This window comes from Malurus melanocephalus, unplaced genomic scaffold, assembly GCF_030028575.1.
Source record: "Malurus melanocephalus ecotype Western Australia unplaced genomic scaffold, MMel_1.1 scaffold_64, whole genome shotgun sequence".
Taxonomy (NCBI): domain Eukaryota; kingdom Metazoa; phylum Chordata; class Aves; order Passeriformes; family Maluridae; genus Malurus; species Malurus melanocephalus.
In genome coordinates this window covers 172,826-196,940 of record NW_026623296.1, presented here as the reverse complement: position 1 = coordinate 196,940, position 24,115 = coordinate 172,826, and the positions used below count along the sequence as shown (strand labels likewise).

Genomic DNA, 24,115 nt, shown 5'->3' with positions numbered 1-24,115 from the left:
TTGCTTATATAAGATGTCAGCAGCAGAACTCCATTCCCRTTTAGGAATTCTAAAGGATTTGCAGTGGATTTATAGTCTGCTCCTGCCTTATAATAAGATGGCTGGAGATTTTACAAGTYAACTTGTCTCTGTTGCAGAAAATATGAATAAATTTACCTGTTCATGGATTGTTGTTAGTGGCATGATCCAGTTTCCACACTGGTGCACACTGGTACACTGCAGCCTTAGGAAGGGAGAATTCTCACTTGGATTTGCTTTGGARATGACATCATGGGAATTCCACATCATTTCACAGCCTCTGATTTCTGCCATTTATTCAAARTCTCATTGAGCAACCTAATAGCCATATTCCCACTCTGTGCTTCATTCCAAAAGCCTTCCACTTGGAGCACAGATGGCTCTTTCAGGCTTCTCCTGCCAACAGGATGATGCACTGTCCATCACCTCCCTTTCCATTTTAGGATTAGTTCAGTGTAACTATATCAAAGGAAGACAGAAAGACCAAAATGTAATGGAGATGTGAGAGAAGAGGCACCAAAAAGGTGAAAAGAGTCACAGCCAAAACTTTCAAGCCTGGAGGTTCGCTCAAAGTTATTTCCAAAAGCATTACGTATTTAGCCATCTTCTTTCTCTTCCAATATCCATCTGCTCAGAAAGCATTCTGAGGAGATCAAGGGGATAAGTGAGAGTGAGAATCAAAAATGAAGGATGAAAAAAATCACCTTGTACCAGCAAAGCAGCTAAAGCCAATTACACGGAGCACAGTAAGCTGACCCAGAAAGATCTGCTATGCTRAAGCAAAAAGAAGAGGCTTCCACACCACACTCCATCTATAAACAGATTTATTTTAACCGAAATTCAATCAACTGGCAAAAAATCTCTGTCTAGRAATCTGCTTGATACAATACACAAAAGTTTATCCCAATTGCGACAGCTAAAATTAACCATTCTTAAAGTCTGGCTCAAGAATTTTTCCAGCACAAGAATATTATCATCTGAAAAGCAGCAATATTCCCAGGCTCTTCCAATTTTTTTTAATGAAAACTCCTGCACTGAAGACMCACTACCCAAAAATTCCCACTCCATTATAACTAAACAAAGGGTTTTGTGYAGGCAGAGAACCAAAGCATGTAAACAAACCTTGTAAGTATAAAAGTCAGCTAGAATTAAATATTAGCCTATGTATGCTAGGTAGCTACCTGGATGTGTCCAATAATGAATTAATACAGATTTTTATCTGAAAATAAAGACTTCCCCTAAAGGAAGAAGTGTACTTAAAGAGAAGGAAAAATACCAAGATTAAATGTCAAGATTACAAGAGCTCCAGCTGAAGTTGCAATAAGCTGTTGTTACTCATGTGGACATTGCTTGATAAAATTTAGTGTCAGAAAAATGCATGAGACTTAACAGTGTTAAATTCAAAGATTTTGTTTTCTTTTTTCTTCTTTTTAAACATCACCTATGATTTGCTTCATTTTGAAGAGAAAGCACATTTCATTTGGTAATCATTTATTTCTCATTCTATTGGACAGATTCTCCCAAAAAGCAATACTTCAACTGAAATCAGTTCTGAAGGATCTTTTATGAATATACATAATAGAGAGGACCCCCATTAAATTTCCAACAAAGTGTTGCCATTTTGAGTAAACAAAGTTATCTCAGCAGGGTCACACACTGTGCCACGGATATGGTCTGCAAATTAATTACCACCCTGACATATGTCAAAACAAATTTTAAGGAGAATAGCACACAGTAGCAACCATGTGCTTTATCTACCTGTTAGTATGCAAAATCTGTAGCCAATGGGATCTAAATTTATTCATTTATTCAGAACCCCTCAGAGAAATCAAAATGATTCGTATTCATTGGCCTTTTTTACCCGTCTGCAAATGAAATCTGAGTGAATAACGTGTTTAGTGAGCCAGAAAATAAGTACAGGACAAAGCTGTGGTGGGGGTTACATTTCAGAAAAGCAGGTGTCATTTCTGCACAAATAACTAATTTCTTAAACAATCAAAACTGCTAAAATAGACTGCAGTGCATTAGCATTTGTCAGCACTTTAGGAACACAAAGTTTGGTGTTTCTTATTTTAGGTAATACCCATCTTTATTCTGTACTTGTAATAAGACAGGCCAACAAAACTGTCCTGCAAACAGTGTTCAGCATGAAGAAAGGCTTTAAAAAGCAGAGCTACTGAATGCAGGTTACAAAGCCTCTGAAACTGGGCTTTATTATCAATGGCAACACAGCCAACAGATCTGAGCCTGTTTAAAACAAAAGAGGGAAGATCCAAACCTCCTTTACTCACCTGAGTTATGTGAGAAGACAAAACCATACACCCAACATCAAACATGTCACATCTCTCTATTTTAGGTGCACACACGATGCAACTTCTGCTTTGTCAAAAGAAGATTGACAAAATCTGACACTGAAACAATTTTAGACTAGGAGTTTATCAGTAGTATTTTCTACTTCTTTTGTAATCTGTCCTCATATCAAACACTTCCATGTCATTAATCCTAGAATTCACTGTACATTTATGAAAAGATTTAGTTTAGGAACTGTTTTCTTCCAAGTGGGCCAAAATATTTTTAGCTCTATTATTTTTTTCCACCAGTGAAATACTTCTGATTTAGAGTTCAGTAATGCCATATCAAATGTACAGACTGGGTGACTAAATGCATTTCTTTCACACATTAAAAAAAAAGAAAAAAAAGAGAGAGCACAGTCCTTTCTACACACAGATGACAAATAATCCTTTGGCATCTGCTGACATATATATTTAAAGAAAGCCTAAATCTGTCTGTGCTAAACTTGGCCTGATGCCACCAGTTCACCATTGTTGGCATACACAGTTCACATGATGCAATCACAAGACTTGAAAAAGTTTCCAGTACTTCATTTCATGGTTTTCTCATGTTAACATATACCTTTCCATCCTTTTTCAATTTAGCAGCAACAGAACCGGGAGACAGGATGGCAAATGAATTTTTGCATGTATCAAAGGTTTTCATAGTGCTCATTATCAGCATTCTATTTAAATTGCAGACTGGTAAGTTATCTGGAATGAAATATGTTGGGATTTAGAGCTTATGGTTGGAGCAAATGATCTCAATTGTATTATTATCTCCCGTCAGAAAACTTAAGTGAGGCAAAGGAATCAATTAAAAAAATATAAAAGAGAAAAAGACAAATGTTTTACCTCTCTTAATACYGTGCTCTTATAGCCCCGATAAAGTCCTTGAATACCCTGTAAAGCAACAAAAGAAAGCATCATCCACAGGGAATGAGTTTGTCAAAGACCACAATTTATTGGTGATTACGAGGCAAGCATTACAGCCCTAAAGTGTCACTCCTCAGCTTCAAATTGACTGTATTGATTATAACACTGTATACTGTATTCCATTATTTACAGTGCCTGAGGGTTTTATTTTCACCTCCTTAGCCTTGATTCAGAGCCTTTATCAAGACAAATGTTTTATGTTTTTAACCAGCTGATAATATTCAAAACAATTAAAACTTATAAGCGTATATAAAATTATGTTGTTGATTATTATAGGGCACTTAATTCAAGTGTTTGGCAAGGTTTATGGTTCTCTGGCCAGCTATATGGAAAGGGAAGAACATATGGTTTTGAGARCATCAGCTTTTAAAGCAGAAAGATCAAGTCACAGAAAGTTCTACTGACCCTCYTGTGCAGGGTTATCACAATAGTTTTCATTTGAAAGCAAATAAAAATCAAGTGGATCATTTAAAGGTCATATTTATGTCTTCCTTTCCCTGGGTTTTACACTAAGAAAACGTGTGTAATATATTTCCCCACAGTGTTTTTAGGAGCCACTTTTCCTTATGGAGCACAGCTTGAAAATCACCCCTTGTGAAACTGCTAAAACAGAGGTGAACAGGTTTTTACAGGAGGGAAAAACATAACTCCTGAAAAGAAGACAAAGGCCCTTATTTTGCAAAAGTAACCAATGCTGGATGAGCACTCATTTCCAGAGTTCCTCCTGGCTCCTACAGAGCCTCTCTGAAATGGTGCCTTTTGGACATCCCCTCCAAAGCCTGCTTCAAAAACTGAGAACCATCCAGCAAACTACAAACAGGGACTCGATGTCCTGCTGCCCCAGACAAAGACTGTGCATAAATACAGGCAGAACTTTGGAACCTGGAAGCTAAATCCCTTTTTTTTTGTTCTTTTCCCCCTTTTCTCCTCTTCAAATTTAGGTACCCCTAAATGAGGAGGGTACCTAAATGAGGTACCTCCTTTAATGAGGAGAAAAACAGAGTTGTTGGAGTGTGTATGTAAGTGTAAGGGGGAGGTGGGAGTTTGGTTTCCTCAATCATCACACACCAATCACTTTTAACAAGAGAAGAACAGAGGAAAAGTGCTGGGACAGCACAGAACTGRAATAAAATTGTTGGAATGCTTCTGGACGTGTGTGGCACTGAATGGGAAGGATAAATCAAATTCTTAGAAACCCTGCTGAGAACTCACCTCATGGTAYAAGGTGTGGGAGAGGATCCGGAGGGTGCTGGAGGAAGGAGAAACCTGGGCCCTTTGCTTGACAACCTCYGATGGAACCCGGATGAGACAGGCAACCTGCAAGAGAAACAGAGGCTGAGTGAGCAATTCCCCCGGCTGGCTTCCTCTTCTTACAGCAAACACTTCTTCCCAGCACAGAAATGAGGAAATTTGGTTTGCAATTACAAGAATTGAACTTAATAGATGTTCAGAAGCAGCTCATGTATTTGTTCTGAGTACCGCGTTCTTTCTGATCACAAAATTATACTAACATGAACATGGAAGTACCCTTGGAATTTTTAACTTCCAAAACAGAAGTAGATTTGGGTGTAGAAAATCACTTATAAAACCAAAATTTGAAGCCATCCTSCCTTTTGGCAGTCACAGGAATTTTCCTTTCACACTTTCACAGGTCTATACTGGACATTCGGAACTGTAAGAGCAGCAAATTTCTTTCTTTGGCAATTCCTGCATGCCCTCTAGTGACTGATAACGAGAAACATTCTGGTCAGCTTTAGACACACATGACATATTCCGAGGTTTTCCTTAAAATACACACCACACTTCATTCAAGGTAAAGAACTGGATTGATTCTTTCCTACAGAATGGATTTATTGGGCAAGAAAGGGCCCTGCAGTTGGATGTAACAACGTGGCTGCTGCCACAAAGCTCCATCTTTTCTGAAAAAGCCAGGCTTGGATTTCAAACATTCACCTGCCACTCTGGCTTCAGGTAGGGGTTAAGCTTATGTACACACAAGTACATAATTTGATAGAATGAGGAGCCTGAAGTGTGGGAGTTATAACCCTCTCATYTCTCTAGAAAATGCCCTTTTACTCAAACTTTTAAGAAGAGTTTGTTTTTAGCTGGCTCCAGGGTTACTTAAAGCAGTGATGGGACTGGAGGCAAAACAGTGCAGACACCACAGGTCTTTGGCAGATTTTCAGCCTTCCTGGGGACCATCCTGGCTCAGGAACACACTGTAGTTCCCAGACACAAAGGGATCACCAAGTGCAGAGCAGCCCAGGTGAAAGCTGTCCATCTGAAATGGCAAACTAAGCAGCTAACTGGGAAATCCATGKGTGCCAAACAAAAGTACAGGAATTCACTGGAGATTGCACAGGGATAGTAACTTGAGTGGTCATTTGTGGGTAACACGGTACAAGGTTTAAGTTTCATTTTTCACAAAGACACCAAGAAAAAATCTGTTATCCTGTTACATTCCTACAAGTTTWCTGGACAACAATATCCAAAAGTCATTACGAACAGATCTAACTCCATGTGCTCTTCAATTCTCAGGGTCAAAAATAACAAGTGACCCCAATCTGTCAAGAAAATAAGAACTGTCAAGTTTTTTGATAGTTCAGCATAAATATTTATAGAACTTCATGCTTCATAACACTCCATGTCCTTATATTAGCTTTTTATTCCTTAAAAATATGGAGGCAGGAGGAAAGCTTTAAAAAGGCTGGGATGAAAACAATCTAGTCAATCAAGACCAGACAAAGAGCACAGCGTGGCTTCCTGACATCTGGGGTGCTGCAGTTTTGGCAGGAGAAGGGTGGCTACAAAGTAATGTCTCCATTTCCCCCGGACTACTCGGGGTGTGTTTCATTTCAAATTAACTTTGATGTTTCTCCCATTTGAATTTGCGCTTACAGGGGAGTCTGCGGCTGCACAAGAACAAAAACAATGATTACATTGTGCTGTTCTGAGAGGAAATAAAGGCTCCTGTCACCCGGGCAGCGCTGTCAGATTGGCTCCATAGGGCACTTCTGGCACTCAAACAGCCATGAGCTCCAGCTGCCAACATCAGCCCACAAAGTGACATTTTCACTGCGCACCTGAACTTACAAAGTGTCACCTTGTTTGTTCCTACACATGCACCTTCCTATCAATGGCAACCCCAGCAGCCTTTTGATGTGGAGAACAGCTCCTCTAAAGGGAAGTATGCAAGATTAAGTTCACACATATCTTATTAGAAAAGTAACAGCCTGGACGGGYGGGTGCAGAAAAATCTCATTTTTATCACGCTCAGATCTCAGCCAGTGCCTTCCAGGTAAGGCTGCCAAAGGTAGAAGAGCACAATGCATGTCTGCAGGTTTGGCTGTTTTTGATAAGGATCCTCAAGCAGCACCAGTATGATAACTCTGCACCAAGAGAACCCACACCTCAATTTTCAGACATGAAAGCCACAAGCAAATGGCACAGGAATGGTGAAAGACCAGGCTGAGCAGCCACCCCACAGCACCTGCTCACATCCACACTTCTCCCTGCACCCATCACAGGACTATCAGACATGGAACACTGACCATAATGTGACAGTGGGGCCATTCAGCTCTGGAGCCAGAGTTATCATCTTTTGATAGGAGCAAAAAGACAGAATCGAGATCCTGGGGAAKTTCAGGTGCTCCCCTTTAAGCTCTTTCCTCATTTACCAGGTTAGGAACCACAATGTCAATGTACACCTATATATAATAAGGGAATGAAGCCAATAATACTGAAACAAAAGTCAAAAAAAAAAATTTAAATTTAAACTTTAGAAAAACCTGATTTTACAGCTCCAAGCAAAGCTGTATTTTGTTTACAGAGCATGTATGCAGACATGACAACATTAGCACCTATTACCTTTTTAATGCTATGACCACTTCTGAGCACCAGGGTACTGAATTTCAAAATCCTTGTCTCAAATTATTACCAGGTCAAAGGGCGACTTCAGTATTTAGACAAAAACATAAGTGCATTTCTAATTTACTGACTTGCATTAGGCAGTCAGGGACAAAAGCTAAAACCAGGTCTATTTCATTAACATTTATCTATGTATTGCTAAGACAGTGCGCATTCTAATTAAATTAAGGTAATTTCTTTCCGCTGTCAGTTTCAGGGAAAAGCTTTTTAACTTTTGGATACTCCTTACGTGAATCAACGCTGCCATCTCCTGGTTGGATTTATGCTGGAGCCAGACTTTGCTGGCTGTTCTGACCGATGGCAAATGACCACTCCAAATAAAGTCTCCAAAGTGCCATGAAGTTTTATATATATAGATTTAAATGGTTTGTTTCAGTATAAATGTGGCTGTAACTAACAAAAAATAAAATCTGCTGTAACCTGCCCAAAGCCTTTTCTAGTGGCTCATCTAAGTTTATTGGAAACCCCTGATCCTAAAGCTGTAAGTTCTGCATAGGGGCCAGTCCCACCTAAAGCTAGAGCAGCTGTTCAGAATCAGGCAGATTCATCCAATTCAGCACAAGGATACTGAGCACTTTTCTTTAGGCAATAACACAAAATATATAACAAAAAAAAAGGACAAAGRGGGGATAGTGCTGCTTACACAGAAGTTCAGCAAACAAATAGAGATAACGCCAACACCTTTAGAAAAGAACACAGCACCTCCTGGTCTTCAGTGCTSTRCTATGATCCAAATATTAACATATYTTACTTGGATTAACAGCCTTTTGCTTCCTCTCTTTCTGCTCCAGGCAAAGCATTTTCCTCCCCAGCTGGATTTGTAGAGTTTGACAGAGAATCAAAAATKACACATATGTTCATTTTTAGGCACCTCTGCTACAGTTTGACCACTAACCTTGTGATCTGTCCCTGAGGTGTATCCAGRAGCATTTGGAGGAGGACAGAGCAGGTGTTATAATTTTCTAATTGCTGTTCAGRGCTTAGGCTGGGTATTTAAACTGGKCTGGAGCACRGGTTTCCTCAGAACCAGSRGCACAGCYGGTACAACACTGTTTCAGCTCAGCAGCTCTAAGGAGAGCAGCTTGAGAAAGCATTTCTCTCCTCCTGCAGCACCTTGCACAGCTCTCACACTCTCCTAAAAGCTCCCAGAGCCACAGGGGCTCAGCTCTTGTTATCTCTAACAAGAGGCAGATATCACCCCTGCTGTAAGAGATCCTACCAAAGACTCAGAGCCCAATTCCTGGCACCTGAGGAGCTCCTGGSTAACGAGCTGATCTGTTCTCTGCACTAACCTGGGCTTGGGTGAGCATCAAGACCAAATGGTTTTCGACTCAGTAATTAGCCAGCCATTCTGCTTCATGGGAGGAGAAAGGTAGTCTGAGGGTAAAGATTCTTCTGGAATTTGTGAGCAGCTGGTGATTCAGGAACTCTGTGGCTCTTAGCAAACCTTTGGCTTGCTTAGCTAAGCCTACTTGAAAATTTACYACAGAAACATGGAGTAAGCTCCAGAAAACTTTTCTTTTGTTGCAGCTTTAAACCCTTCAGAACCCTATCTAAAGGATTTTAATATTTAAATTTCTCAAGCAGGAGGTTATTTCTAAGGACTTTATCTGTCTGAGTAGGATAGGAAGCTTTCATTGAAGTTCACCAATAAATATAATTCATTACTTAACACAAAACTAAAGGAACATAGCTGGGGACAGTCACTCTTAAAAAGTTTATTCTTAAACAAATAAAAATATAAGTTATGACACTACAAAACTTTGTATCCAGAGAGCAGATGCTTTAGGCTAAGCCTCACAATACCTGTGCAAGACAATCACTAACCCATTAGGGAGGAAAAGCTGCTGCACAAAAATGACAGCAACAAAGAGGCTATGATTTATCAAAGGACATATGYTTAGGCTGCAGTCAATCTGCTAACAAAATCCTAATCTCTCACCCCATTTTTGAAGGTCAGAAGGATTGCCTGCTGCAACAGAAGGTAAAATAAGCAAGAAAAATAGAACAACTCTAAAACCTCGTTCAAAGGGAAGCAGCAATAAATTGGGTTTTGTGGGGTTTTTAAGCACAGCCTGCATTAGCCCTGACCATACCCCTGCAGACTAATGCTACCTYGGASCTGAAATTTGCTTTGTTGMTAGTTTTCTGTAYGGTTGGGGATTTTYTAATATTTAAAAAAATGCTGCTTCCCAAAATAGGTTGATATGTCATAATCTGAACATYTCAGTCTGTGTCAGATGCTCCCTTCTAAGTAGGAAGTTACTAATTTTAATCTGAAACACAAAAAAATGTTATTTTCCCTTTCTCAGATAATTGAATTATTAAAATAATAGGCAAATTTAAAATTGAAATATCTTAAATTGGACTGATTTCCTTTGSAAGTGGAGAATAAAGAGGAAATTTCCCTCTTGGTTCAAGTCAAAGAATTCAGTGCTTGAATTCAGCACTGCAGCTTTCCTTGCCCCTGTAAATTTATGCTTGGTTCTTCAGATCTCCCTGGGATGCYCCTCTTCAACAGAAGGGAAAAATGAATGCAATATTATGAGATTAACAAAGTATTTCATCCTCCAAATAACTGCTTCTTAACCATGGTCACAGCCCTTGGGATGGAAATGTTWGCTGGCAGGGAACAAGAGCTGTGAGCTGCAGATGAACTGCATCACCCTTCCCACCACCTGAAAAATTAGCAGAAAACCATCAAATATCCACTCATTTGATTTCATATATTCCCTGAACAGAGCACCTAAACTGCTGCAATAACAGACCCACAACATTTCGAACACCAATAAACCTTCAGCTAAATAAATGCTGCCCTTTTGACCAACACAGAACAAAAATSCCAAGTTTCTCTGGTCAGTAATTTGCTGTGGGTCACAAGTTGTGAACAAGTCCTTCCACAYGTGCTTGTCAGGGGGCTGTGCTACCTGCTAGAGCACAGAGAATACAGAATGGAAGTGTTAACCCCTGTTTTAATGAGGGAATTGTCTCCAGGAATGACAGAAACTGTCCAGTCCATGCACTGTCCACTGTAATCTTTAAATGCCAGTCCCAGGGAAGGTTCACCTTCAGCACAAAGCCTCAGAAAATGCTAAATGTTACTTTTCCCCCTCACTGTCAGGCAAAGCACAGAAATGCCCTTCCAGCACAGTRAAATCCAGCCCTGTGTGAAGCTGCTGGGGTCATGAACAGGTGACTCCACTCCTGATTTAAGCCCCATGGAGAGAACAAGTTTTGACTAATGGGCTCTGGATGGGAAAGTTTAGCCAATGCCAAGCTCTTTGTCCCATCTTTTCCTCTGACTGACACAACAAGGCCTTCATTAATTTAACTGCAGCTCCCCTGTATGCTGGTAGGAAACATTTCTTCAAAGAACAATCTCACCCAGCAAGATCCCTCAGATCTCAGCACCTCCCAGAGCTTAAAAACATATTATTTCAGAGATGAGACCATTCACAGGGACCAAATGTCACAAGCATTTGGAAAACCAGAGTTTCTGCACAAACATTTTCAGCCTCCTTCACTTTCCCACCTTAGACRACTTTACCTGGAATCTGCAGAGCTGTTTTGCAGATTTATTTCATCTTGTCATTGTCAAATCCAGGTCAGGTCTGTTTTATTACTTTCCAGAGCTCTTCCTGCTTTAGACCATCATCTGTACCACCACACACTTGTTCAATCCCAATGGCCATTTTCACCCCAGCTGCCTCAAGTCCCCAGCTGGCTCCTCATCCATCATTTCAGGAGCCCTCTCAGGGTTACTGGGYTTCTGCCCCTCTCAGATTTCCTTCCCCACACATGGCTCTTCAATTGCYCAGATACATTCCCTACAAATCCTGCTGTGGGTTCGCTGCCTACCTTCCCTTTAGCCGTGTCAGACACATCTCAGACAACTTCTGTCCKCCAGCAGTGGGAATTTGTGCCAGGCTGCCTTCACAGCAAGGASAAACYCCCACTCCAGTTACATCAGCTAAARGGCAGAGAACAGRGAAAGTTTGTGAAGCTGTCATGGCTGACACTAAACACTTCTTTGCAGAAGCACTTTCCAGTGCAGATGTTTTGAAAGTATGTGTGCATTGCATAAATCAACTGGTCTTTCAACGTTTAATCAATGTAGAGTTTTGTTTCCTTTTTAAAACTAGACCTAGAACTTACCACAAGTGGCCTGCTGTTACACACCTCTTGTACTCCAGCCCAAACTGCGTCCCAAGGATTTTGAATTTCCTCACTACAATCACAAGCAGTTGCTTCAAACTCAAGCAGGAAAATCAGCCAGCTGAATAACTCAGAAAAAAAAAATCCTCCTTAACCTGGTTGATGCTTGAATCATAAATTACTACCACATTTAAACACAGAAATCCTTAAAAACCTAAGAAAAGTAGAGCCTAAATTCAATGTACAGAACCATCTGCATGATCCAATCTATTCCAGCAACACTTTCACCATGAGAGTCTGTTAAACTTATTTTAAAAGGCTTAAGAAACCCATCAAATCCACCAGCCAAACTGCTCTTTCAGCAAAAGTAGCATGGTGCATCCCATCCAGCAGAAAAACTGTTTCCAAGGAGCCAAGTGGGGTCAGGCTGTGTTACAGGAGGACAGACGTTAATGAGATTCCAGGCAAGAGAACACAGGCAATATTTTCTRAAAACACATTAAGTCTCCTGTTGAAAGAAGACTAGTATTTTACAATTTGCTCAGTCCCTTGGGGTTACRTTGGCCCAGAACATGGAAATTTCAACTACATTGTATTTTATTAAGTATTTTCCTTTAATTGATCCCTTACTCTTTCCTTCAGCCTTTTCACTTAAAGAATTATGGGCTTGTCCACATATGGAGCTATTCATAGTCATTCCTGACARACCCTGCATAGAACATTAGTTTAAGGTAAGTTTATTCCAAAGTGCCTCAAACATTTCCAAAGCTGACTCTGGTGCAGTAAGTCAGGAAATCCATCAGGAAGYACTTTAAAGTTACTTACTTCTCACTTACAACTTTTTAATCCAAATTAGCTTTCCCCTCTAGACCCTCTAAGCTACAAACATTTCTATATCAACTAAACATCAGCCCTGTGATCAAAAGACATGACAACCATCAAACTTAACTGCCAGACAGCATTTCCCTCTCARCCCTGAACAAATCAGTGTGGGGAGAGCAGCTGACGAAGAAGATGCACTCYGTGCAGTCAGAATGGAGCACACAAGAGAAGATCAGCGTGGGTGGCTGGCTAGGTRTTTGACAGCTCTTAATTTGCTGTTTCAGCCTCTAATTGTGTGATGAATTTGCTGGCAGCATTTGCAGATTCATGCCCCCATTCATCTTTATTCACAACCAATTCCCAGCCGCAGCTCTGAACTGAGTTTCCATCCATTCTGACTCTGTTCTTTCTCCACTGCCTCTCAAAGGCAGCAGTCTCACCTTCCCAACCATCTCCTAACCACTGCTTCTGCATAAGGATCTGGCAAAAATCCTACAGCATCTGTATTGCAGACCTGACCTGGCATAGATTAATTTATGAATATTTCAAACCCCAYCACGATTAATTCAAAAGACCACCTACATTGCTGCACTCCCCACCACTGCTCATCTTGCCAGGGTTGGAGTATTCCCCTTCTCAAAGCCTGTGTGCAGCCAGATTTGCACAGCACAAAAGGCACAGTCACAGCTAAAATGACAGGCACTGATCAATGGAAACAGAAAAAATGTTTAAATACTGTAGAAAAGGTCCCATCACACTTTGGCTGCTGTCATTTGGACACTACTCTGAATACTGTGATCTGCCAGCACAYAGCACACTGGTTGAGAGGAGATAGGATGCAAAGAAGAAAATGCAGAACAGTTTTGTCCAYCTATTAGTTCAATTTCTAGAAAATGGATAGTTACATATTCAAAGCCATTAGCCCMAAGTCTAGACACTTGTAAGTTCTTTACTGCTTCTTTGTTGAAYTAAAATCAGCTCTTCCTAGAGCGTCCAACTTGCCTGTTGAACTGWAAAGTCACATCTTCCAACATGCAAGTTTTGGAGTYTGAAACACCTRAAATCTTAASTTCATGTCTGRTGTGGAGTGGCTCTTTMATCTCTGTTAGACTGGGCTCCTACRAGCTGATCTTCCAGAGTTTACCATGCTGCAAAGCCCTGGCCAGTGATCCTGCTGGAGATTTTCATTCCATTGCTCTGCGGATTTGTCTGACTCATGCTTCTGCCTTTTCCCTGAACATGCACTAAGAATACTTTCTTCTATGACCTGGCCAGTTAATCTCATGGAATTCATACCAAAACACTTTTGGAGATTCCTCCTCTTCTATTAAACTGAAACTAATTAACTGTTTCAAACAACACAGCCAGGGAACAAGGGGCTGATTTGTGGACAGAGATAGACAACACAGTGTTGTCCATATGTCTAGAATGCCTCTTTTGATGCAGAAACCCTCTGCCACAAGCATAAAATAAAGTAAATAATACACTTCCCTCCTTTATTTAAATTAAAAGTATGCTTAAAATGTCATTTTCCAGAACCAAAACTTGTAAACTGTAGACTTGCTTGCATTTGAGATCGCTTCTAGGAAACAAGTTTATACTGGTAGGGAAAGGTAACTGAACTCCCCAGAAAGATAAYTCCTGCATTAAGAAGTTTTCCTATTTGACACATCCCAAGAGCAGATTAAAAAATTCCGAAGTTATTAATATGAAGGGTCAGATGCTAATCACACATAAACCACACACTTTGCTCTTATCACAGATGTACCTCAAGTGGTAACGCACTGGAATATATGAGTGAGCTTGGAATTTCACCTTGAAATACCTGTCCTCACCTTGCCCTGTGGAGTCACRTGATCCCCTTCTCACACTGAAGTGACAAATTTTTGAATTTTCCACATCTCTAGCTTTCTAATCCTAAAGTATTCTGGCAACTTAAACAAGGACAAAGGCTTAAACAATGATTTCAGCTGGTGATCTCTTTCCAGAGCATGGCCATTACCAGCAGCTGCCAAAAGAACAGGACATCTCCCTCCCATCCTGGTCCTCAGTCCTCCCCYACACTTCCTCTCTGAAAGTCAAGGTAGTTTGCTGTCTTGCAAAATAGAGAAAAAAAAGAAAGACAATGTCATCAAAAAAGAACAAAAGGTCAGAAAGATAAGAGCGAACCCAATATTTACAAGCAACAGCCCAAAACTTACACTAAATATCTTGCAAAGYTCAGATCGTAACCATAGCAGTATCTAAACATTAGATGGGAAAGGCTTTTGTCAGCTCCCTTCTCTGGAACCTGAGCCAAACGACTTTATTCTCACCTCCATGGAAAAGCCAGTGGGACATGAAATGATCTGTGCTGAATCCAAATTAGCTGTGCTGAATGCAGCCACTCTGGCACTCCTGAAGGAAACCTCATCGGTCAAACTGGGACAATCCCAAACTTGTCCCATAAAACCACATATGCAGGAGGCTGATAGGACAGGCTCGGAGGGGGACTTCTATTTAGCAAAGTTTCTTGTAATTAAAACACATACACACTCCTATTAAACTGACAAAAAAATCTGTACAAATCAATCTGGAGCTGAACAATTAACTCTGGTCCTGCAAGAAACACCTGGTTACTACTGAAAATGGGCACTTGGAGGTTAAAAATGCTGCTCCTTCCCAGAATTACTTACACGGCCTTAGAATATTAAAAGTAAAATTTCAGAACATCTGGTTTTCCTTTCCACTCCCTATGATATCATGTTTTCCAAGCACATTTGGCAGCTCACTGTAAAGATACAGGCAGACTAAACACACAGGGCAAGGCAGAGTCAAGATGAAAAATTCCAAAGTCCTGGATGCAGTATGAGTGTTTCCTATCTCCAGATTTCAGTTACATTGAGTGGTATATAAGGTTTTTTCCCCTGTTGGCAACTCATGTATTCTTAAACCTTCTCCTTCCTTGATGAGATGATATACCATGTATCTGCCCTCTGGAGTTTTGGATGTGTCTTTGTAAGCAGTTTTTCATGTATTATGGGATATTCAGAGTCCCTATACAGTGAGATTCAGTTATAGGAAAAAATAATTATGCTTAGCAGGGTCAGATTTTGTATGTACTTTTCTTTATCTCGCTCTGGGAGATGAGATTAGCTTTCTATATTCCTCCTGCCTAAAAGGGAAAAAAAACAAACCCAAAACACTGCTACAACCCCTGCATTTTTATTGTCTGGCTTTGTGTCTCCCAGCTTGGAACTGGAAAAATGGACCAAACCAGTTCCAGGGGACTGTTTCTCCCATGAATTTCCAGAGACTGTAAACAAATACAGGAGAGTGGCTGTTCTAAACCTACAAGTTTCCATTTGACTGATTTCTCATGTMTATTTTATTGTATCTTTAAGCACATACATTTTATTGATGCATAAGAAGGTATCTACGTCACTAATGCTCACCAGTGAAGGAACAGCAAACCTTGAAATTCATCAAAACTTTCTTGCTCTAATTCCTAATTTCTCTGTTTTTTTTGTTTTTTTTTTTTTTAAATCAGTGTGGAAATGCAAAGACATGCCTTGGGAATCCTAACATGACAGTCTTGGGCTTAATGTTTCACAKTTAAAAGCAATTTACATCATGAAGTATACAATGGAAGACAAGTATGTATTATCAAAAAAACTACTGACAAAATAATAGTCCCAGTGGTTATGCCCTGATTAAAACTTAATGACTAATCAATAAAACTGTAATTATAACTTTCACCCTGATGCAATTTGGACTAGTTTATGTATTTTTCTATTGATCAACTAAGACTTTATATAGAACATACATGAGAAGGTCTTGCTTTGTGCTGTTTTATTACAGGTTTGTTATAGTAAATCTCTATATACCTACCTCAGTTATTTTACAGCTTAGTTCTCCTCTCACACCCATCWCTCTAAGAGAAGGAAAAAAGCTAGCAAAAAGCAGCAAAATTATGTGGAAACTGTTACAACATCATAGCTCCCACACCATAAAACCACTCTGCCATTTCAATGGCTACCACTATGCATTACCCTGGGCTTAGAGCAGCCAAAGCCAAGCACGTGAGACAGCCCTGAGCAGCTCATCTAACTCTGCTGCACCATTTCTGCCTGYCCCAGAGTGAAAGCAGCAAGTGCCTGAGCTGTAAAAGTCACAGACCAGTGTGGGGAAAAAGGGCAACAGGTTCTGTTGGAAGGAGTCACCTGTAGCCAACTGGGTACTGCTGATTAAATGACCCAGTTGTAATTTCCTCACAGGCACAGGGAGTGTATTATAAACAACCTACTGCACAGAGAAGAGACCTTTTCCTCTGGTGGATTTTATTGCAAAGCACAGGCTCCTCTTCACAAGCCAAATTGCCATTTTGCTTGATTCTGCAACAGCACCTGAGAAGCTCAAAACACCTCCTGGATCTGCTGTTACAACACACATCAGGCAAACAAGGAGTTTTAGGGCCATGCATTGTCATGGTGGTAAATAACCTCTTGCTGATTTCTAACAGCCCTTAGAGAAATCTCATGGAAGTAAATTCTGTGCATTGCCTTAAGTTAGAAATCATAACCTGACAGCACAGGCTCTAATCAAGCTCAGAAAGAATCCACCTGAGGCAGCAACACAGAAAAATCCCACCCAGCCCTACGTCTATCACCTTCTATCTACCACTACCAGAGTGGTTATGGGCTGTACTCACCTATCTTCATGTGCTTGGTACATTAAATTAAGTTTCCTGGCTAWATCTCATTTAATCTAATCAGTAACATTTCCACAGAAAAATAAAAATTACTTGGGTGTCAAAGTTGATCCCACAGGGAGCAGGGAGAGCTGAGCTGCTTCCCGTGGGAAGCAGCCAGGCTGTGCTGCTGTAGCAGGGAGGAACCTGGTGTTAAGCTAAAATAAATGGAATCTCCACACTCCTGGCAGCTTGGGACCAACATAACACCTAAGCTAAGCCACCATGGGAAGGAAAAGAAAAAATCTGTTCATAAAAGCAGAATATGGAACCACAAGCACAACAGTTTTCTGCCCCACGCCATCAGCTAAGTTTAAATTGCAAAAAGCCATAAAAGCCTGCTTCATACAGCYCATTTCCTTACCCCAAACCTGCAGAGACAATTTGMACCWCATTTTATCAGTGCCAGGACACACYGTGTGTGACCAAAACAGGAGGGAAGAGGTGGCCAGTGCTGGCAGGAGCAGCGTGGGGTGTTTGAGCTCCACAGCCAGCCCCARGGCACTGTGCCAACAGTGACAACTGTCACCAGGTATGACACCAAACCCCACTTTCCATGACTGAATGGTTTCCTCTCCTCCCATGGACACAAAACACACGAATTTTCTCTCTTCTTACCACTTCCCCAAGGGAGGCAGCCACCATGTGTGTTGCAGGGGACAGGTAGGATGAAGGTCCATGGGGCAGCAAGGATTTCACATTCTCGTAGGTGATAAAAAAAGCAGCAGCTGAAATTCAAGAAAACATGCAATCATTTCACTGTTCCTCCATCACAGAACTAGCACAAAAAAACATTTAGAGGTGGATTTTGACACCTGTTATTCTGCAGTTGTAGTTAAAACCAGGATATTTTTRCACAACAGTATCAACAAAATCTGAGGGAAAACTCCTTCACAATTTTTTGCTTCTGGCTACCCCSTGGCAAACCTTCCATTAATATCAAAGGTGTCAGGACTCCAGGCCACATTTAGCAGTGAGCTACAGAAAGATATGTTGATTAGMCATGAATGCCCAGCACATTTTGAAAAAGTGACATCTTCCATATCCATAGATTGAGTAGAGGGAAGGGTCCTTGGTTCAATTGAATGGATGGTCCTTTTTTTGAGTGGGAGAGGAAGGGAACAACAAACAAATCAATTGATTAATTGAAAAGAAAAATAAACAAATCCAAAAAGCATCAATTTGATACAATTCTGCYATCCAGCAATGTGAAAAACTGTTTCAGTAGCAGTTTATTAATAACTTCTTCCTAGCTCTTGTCAGTTAAATATTTTGGATTTAGACCCATAAATTTTTTTTTCCAGCTTCTGAAGGATTCATAGAAGTTCTGTGCAGTGAACAAGAAATACAAAAAACTAAACTGAGCACAGCAACATGAGCTGTGTTTATTCACTGCAACAGTCAGCTACAAAGGCACTTACACCTTAAGGGTTATTCCTTCTCCTAAAGRTAATTTCACTTTTCAGTCATACGTTGGAAAGATAAAACTACAGTGCAGATTTTGGAGATGTAAATACTGAAAAAAATGACATGTCTTGCGGGGGAACAGATTTTAATTGTAAAGAGGGGCCGTGTGAATTGCCTTCTGCTAATCAAAAGATGCTTATCACTTCAAAAGGAGATAACACAGCAGCCAAGATAAAGAACTGAATTTTTTTATATCACCTTATGAAGGACATCAAACATCTGAAGGTGTCAGTGGATTTGTCAGCAAAGTTCTCCTAACATTTACATCTGACAGAACAGATTTTTTCATCCCTCCCTACAAAGACAAAATGGACAAAGGCATCAGGAATTTCAGATGCCTTTTTTTCTGCAGAGACTACAAGCATATACTTTTTAAAGCCTCCGTTTCAAAAGTATTCCTGATGTCTTTACAATTTAAGTGTTGTAGTTTCAGGGARATGGGCAGAGCATCCCCAGGATAATTAACTCAAAATCCTCCAGTGCTCAAGCACTTTGAAATTCCACTCATTTCCAATGCCAAGAAAGAGTGAATCATGACAAAAGTGTCCAGGGCAAGCAAGACTCAAGCCCTCTTTGACACCTAGAAATGTTTTAGGGTGCCCTTATAATTAATCCAGGAACACTTCCAAGGAATTAGGGCTGCTTTTCAGAGTAAACATACAGCAGCCTTCACTCCAGCCTTGCTCAAGTTTGCTCAGTGCTGTACAAATCTAGAAACTGCCCTTCACWGCTGGACATGGACTCACAGAATCCAGGCACCCACAGGAAACCACAGACATGGATGTCCTACGTGACATAAATTACCACTTAAAGAAGGCAAGGCAAGCATAATCAAAAAAACTTACCATTTGGAAAGGATCCTATAGCAGTGGAAGGAACWCCAGCATAGATGCCACGAAAACCACCAGCCTTCCTAAATCCTTGAGGACTCTGCAGTCTTGTTTTCACAGTATCCAGGGGAAAGAGGATCAAGTCAACAAAGACACCAGCAACTCCACCAGCCTTCAAGACAAAACCATGGAGAAAAGTGCATTAATATTCTGAGGGGTGAAGTTTATGTCAGTAACTGAGGTGTGTGTAACCCAAAGCACTTCTGACTGTGTCAATCCTGAGGTCAGTTCATAAACTGACAGTCTTACACAGACCTCAACAGCTCCCACAGCTTCAACAAGGAGGGTTCAACAAAAGAAAATAATAATTACWAAAACTTTTAAACCATTTTTTAGGTATTTTCAAAATAACCTCAATGTTTTGAATAGTTCAAGCTAAGCCATGCAACACTCCCCCACTCCACAGAAAAGCAAGACAGTGGATGTCACTTGWCAAGACACAGCACAGAGTGACCAACACCTCCAGGAGTTGTGTGATAAAATCAGGGAAATACTGAAGCAGTTCTGCTCYCCCCTTAAGTGTCTCTAGAAAGCACATTCCCATTTTTCCAGCACACTTCTTCATTTGAATCATTCACRCTCCYYMWWRSCYTTWWTKRAAAAAAAGCCTRAARTAAAGCTCCTTTATTTTCTTTTGCTGATCAAATCACTGAAAGATTTAGATTGGAAGGGACCTTAAAGATCTCCTGCCCCCTGCCATGGGCAGGGACACCTTCCACTAGACCAGRTTGCCTCAAGTCACATCTAACCTTACCTTGGACACCTCTAGGGATGGGGCAGCCACAGCTTCTCTGGGCAACCTGTGCCAGGGCCTCAGAATTATTTTCTAATATCTAATCTAAACCTCCATCACCTAATCTCCATCAGYTGGAAGTCATTCCCTCTTGTTTTGTCACCACTCCTCTCTCCACCTTTCTTCTAGGCTTTCTTAAGGTACTGGAAATTGTGTTAAATAAAGATTTCAAAGTCATAAGGAAAAGGTTTTTACCCAAATAATTAATAAAACAAAATCCTAAAAAAATTGGTTCAACTGAAGCTCAATTTTCTTCCATTATCTGCGTTTCTAGATGACTGGGTTTTTTTTAACTACCCCATGGTTGATTGTAGAAAATAATTATTTGGCAAAAACATGAGAAAAAGACTGAAATAAATAGAAAAACTGATTTAAAATAGAACAAAACCACATCAATAGTTAACCTGTTATGAGACATTATTTAGATGCAGTGCTATTCAGAACAGAAAACGTTTTGAAGGCTACCTCATACAGATCAGCACACAAGAAACAGCTRCACAGATTTTTAACTCTGCCTGAAAACAAATCACATGTGTGTTACTCTGATATTTTTTTTCAGGGCAGCAGAGGACTCAGAGAGGTGTTCACTATCTGCTACTAAAGGTTTAATCAATAAGTTAATTACTCTTTTAATCTAGTTGGCTATTTTGCATGCATCGATTCTTCTTCACTCTTTTCCATCAAAATCCTTATCTGCTCAAAATAACATTGATCAGATTTAATCAGATTTAATCTAGCCATCTGTTAAAACATGAATCAAAAGTTACTAATGGCTTCTTTGAGTTCTCAAAGTTCTGTATCTCAAATGTCATTTAAATTCATGAGGCAGCTAACAGAGCACCTGCCAGCAGGCGACAATAGCTGGTGCTTGCAACAATTGCAGAAAAGAGAAATGACTTTTGGTTAATAGGACACCTAGAACACAATTTCACCCCCACCTGTCAGTGACAGCAGTGTTGTCAGAAAAACTTTTACCAAGAGTTGGACATACCTGTTAAACTTAACTAAGAGGAGGCTGARATCAGACCTYATTGGGGTCTGCAGCTTCCTCCCCAGGGAGGTAAAGGGACAGCTCCAGCTCTCTGTGATCAGTGACAGGGCCCRAGGAAACAGCTGGAGCAGTGCCAGGGGAGRTTTGGGTWGGGTAYTGGGGAAAGGTTCTTCACCCAAACAATAGCTGGGCCCTGAACAGACTCTCCAGGGCCTGTTCACATTCCCAAAGCTGCCAGAGCTCAAGCAGTGCTTGGACAATGCTCTCAGGCACAGGGGGGAATTGTTGGGATATCCTGTGCAGGGCCAGGAGATGGAATTTCATGATCCTTATGGTCCCTTCCAACTCAGAATATTCAATGACTACATAAACTCCATCACAATGATTCAACAAAACCAGGGCCTAATTCCTCATCCAGCCAGGACCTCGCTGCTGAACACCCCAGAGCATTTGGGGCTGAATTCCCCTGCAGCTCTCCCCACACCAGCCCAGGCACACACCAGGGATATCCCTGATCTCCCCCACAGAACCGACAGCAAGCACTGGATGTTTCCAAGGGGGTCCCCAGCTATGGTGACCAAAGCTTCACCCCTTTGCTGAGACAACAAATGGAAAAGAAGCTTTTAGGGTGGGAAATGCAGCCCTAGGGAGATGCTTCACAGACAGGGACAGGGGCTCTCATGGCTATGGAGTGTCTGCTGAAGACACAAACCGTGGCCAACCCTCAGCTCAGCTCAGCACATCACCCTGGCAATGCTCAGGCCTGCTGCAAAATGTGAAATATTTAAAGCTTTTCCTAAGAAAGRATGTTCTTTGATGTTTGATCCTTRTAACTTTYAAGATTAACCAKAAASAAAGGAGATTTAATRGTTGAAACAGAGCAGCCAACAGGCTCTAAGAGATGTCTAGGTGTTAGAAAGACAAAATACTTGTCAAGAGAATTGCTTAAAGTTTATGGCTGGATATGTTTCACTGATGTCAGCCATAGAGGGAGATTTACAAAGGTTGGGAAGAAGGATGCACCACTGATAGTGGACACAAAGGATTCAGAATTTATGGGCCACAAGGACATTTGACAGAACCCCAAAGATAAAAGACAACTCGGAAACAGCGCTGAATCAGCTCGGATTGGGTAAAAGGTTATTCCAGCAGGGGCACCTTACAGCCACCAATCCAAGAAACACATTGGCTTAAAGGAAGACTGAGCGTGTGGACTAATTACCATGGGAAGGGAGATAATCATCAATCAATAAAAGATAAGAGAACTATGTAACTTGTAGCCAATGAACATTAACACTTTTATATCCGCTAAAGAGCAGAAATAATGAAAAGTTTTGCTAGCCGCAGCGCCGGCTTTGTGGATTTGCCCTCCAGCGTCCCTTTCTGCACAGAGCTGTAAATAAACCAAACACCTCCACTCTGCGGATCGGGCTGTATCACACCGGGTAAAACAACCTGCTCGGGGCTCTGTCACTCACCGCCAAGGCCGCCCAGGACTCCCGCGGCTCCATGGAGGGATCAGCGGCAGCGGAAGCGGCGCTGAGGGCGCTCCCGGTGCGCTCCCATGGGCGCAGCCATATTGCCGCGGTCACGTGGGCGCGGCTCCCACTGCGCCTGCGCGCCGGCCCCGCGCATGCGCGGAACGGGCAGCGCGCAGCAATTAAAGCCGTGTTAATTAATTAATTAATTAATTAGTTAATTAGTTAATTAGTGCTAAATGGCGGTTTGCTGTGCACTATAGCACAGCCGCTCTAAAAGCGGGGGAAATTAGCCCTTTCTGGCGCTCTTGAGGTGCTCGTGGGTTCCTGCTGCCCCTGGCTGGGGTTTGTTTGGAGAGCAGCTTTTCCATGTGCCCCTGAAAAAAAAAAAAAATGACATCCTGAGGGAAAAACAGGCCTGAAATCCTGAAATGGATGCATCCTGAGGGAAAAACAGGCCTGAAATCCTGAAATGGATGCATCCTGAGGGAAAAACAGGCCTGAAATCCTGAAATGGATACATCCTGAGGGAAAAACAGGCCTGAAATCCTGAAATGGATACATACTGAGGGAAAAAACAGGCCTGAAATCCTGAAATTGAGGTTTTCCTCACATGGTGTTGAGGTCTGCAAGCTGAGTTTTCTGTCTTCAGGAATTTTCTCACTTTTTGTAAACGTAACTGGTGATGTCAGATAATTTCTACAATAGAAATCGATTTCGTGTTGCCAGCATTGCATAAAATCAGATTGCCTGAATAAATATGCGTTAGRTAGGTGGGCAAGTTATATTAGATAGGCGGGTTCTTGTAAATCTTGTTGTATAAAAGATGTAACTTCTTATCCTTTTGGTTGCTTGATCAGTGCAATTTTCCGCCTTACACCCTGTGCGAAATAAATAATGTCTCCTTTCAAAACTAAATTGTTTCTGTGTTTAGAGAGTCCTAAAATTGTCAGCAATGTCTGCAGCAATGGCACCATGCAGCTCAGACTTTCCATGGGATGCTCCCATGAGCCAGAACAATGCACAGCAAACAAAATTATAAACTCACCCAACCAGGGTCATTKCTCCTGCCTCTTCCCAGAACTCTCCTGCAATGGAAAATGCCATTTTTCACCCTTATCCCAAATGTTTTTACATGTTGTGTTTGTGTCTCGTTGGCTCTCCCCGTTCTTGCAAAGGGCATTCAATTAATCAGTGGTTCTGAAAGCTGCAGAGAGGATTTTGGCACAGAGTCCTCACACAATCCTCACCCAGCAGGAAACCGCACTTGAAATTACGGGAAATGTGATTCCAGAGGAGGAAAAAAGGGTGGACGTCGGAGAGCACTGCAGTGTGTGCAGGACCAGAAAATTCAGGCAGGCTCCAATTCCAAGATTTCCTTGGCTGCAAGTAGGTCACTTGGGATGCCTTTTGGATGTGGTGATGCCTCACGTCCAGCTCAGCTCCTCTCCATCAGGGTGTTTGCTGTGACCTGGGCTGCAACACCTGCCCACACCAAGCACCGTGACCGACATGAAAGTGCCATTGCCAACTCCAGCAAATTTTTTGTAGCTCTCCTACAACGCTGTGATTATTTTTC

The 24,115-nt window shown here is 41.3% G+C and overlaps 1 protein-coding gene across 3 annotated transcripts in view; it reads right to left on the bottom strand.

The window, feature by feature from the left end:
* The window catches only part of SLC25A26 (solute carrier family 25 member 26), an 81,773-nt gene extending 59,126 nt beyond the window's left edge, over nucleotides 1-22,647 (bottom strand). For all 3 annotated transcript variants that reach the window (XM_057366347.1, XM_057366348.1, XM_057366349.1), the window contains exons 1-5: nucleotides 22,537-22,647; nucleotides 19,230-19,386; nucleotides 17,536-17,645; nucleotides 4,497-4,601; nucleotides 3,204-3,251 (exon numbers count right to left, since the gene is read on the bottom strand). In XM_057366347.1, coding sequence (XP_057222330.1) covers nucleotides 3,204-3,251; nucleotides 4,497-4,601; nucleotides 17,536-17,645; nucleotides 19,230-19,386; nucleotides 22,537-22,569 — 453 coding nt within the window. In that variant the 5' untranslated portion in view covers nucleotides 22,570-22,647. The remainder of the gene's footprint in view (nucleotides 1-3,203; nucleotides 3,252-4,496; nucleotides 4,602-17,535; nucleotides 17,646-19,229; nucleotides 19,387-22,536) is intronic.
* Nucleotides 22,648-24,115: the final 1,468 nt, after the last annotated feature.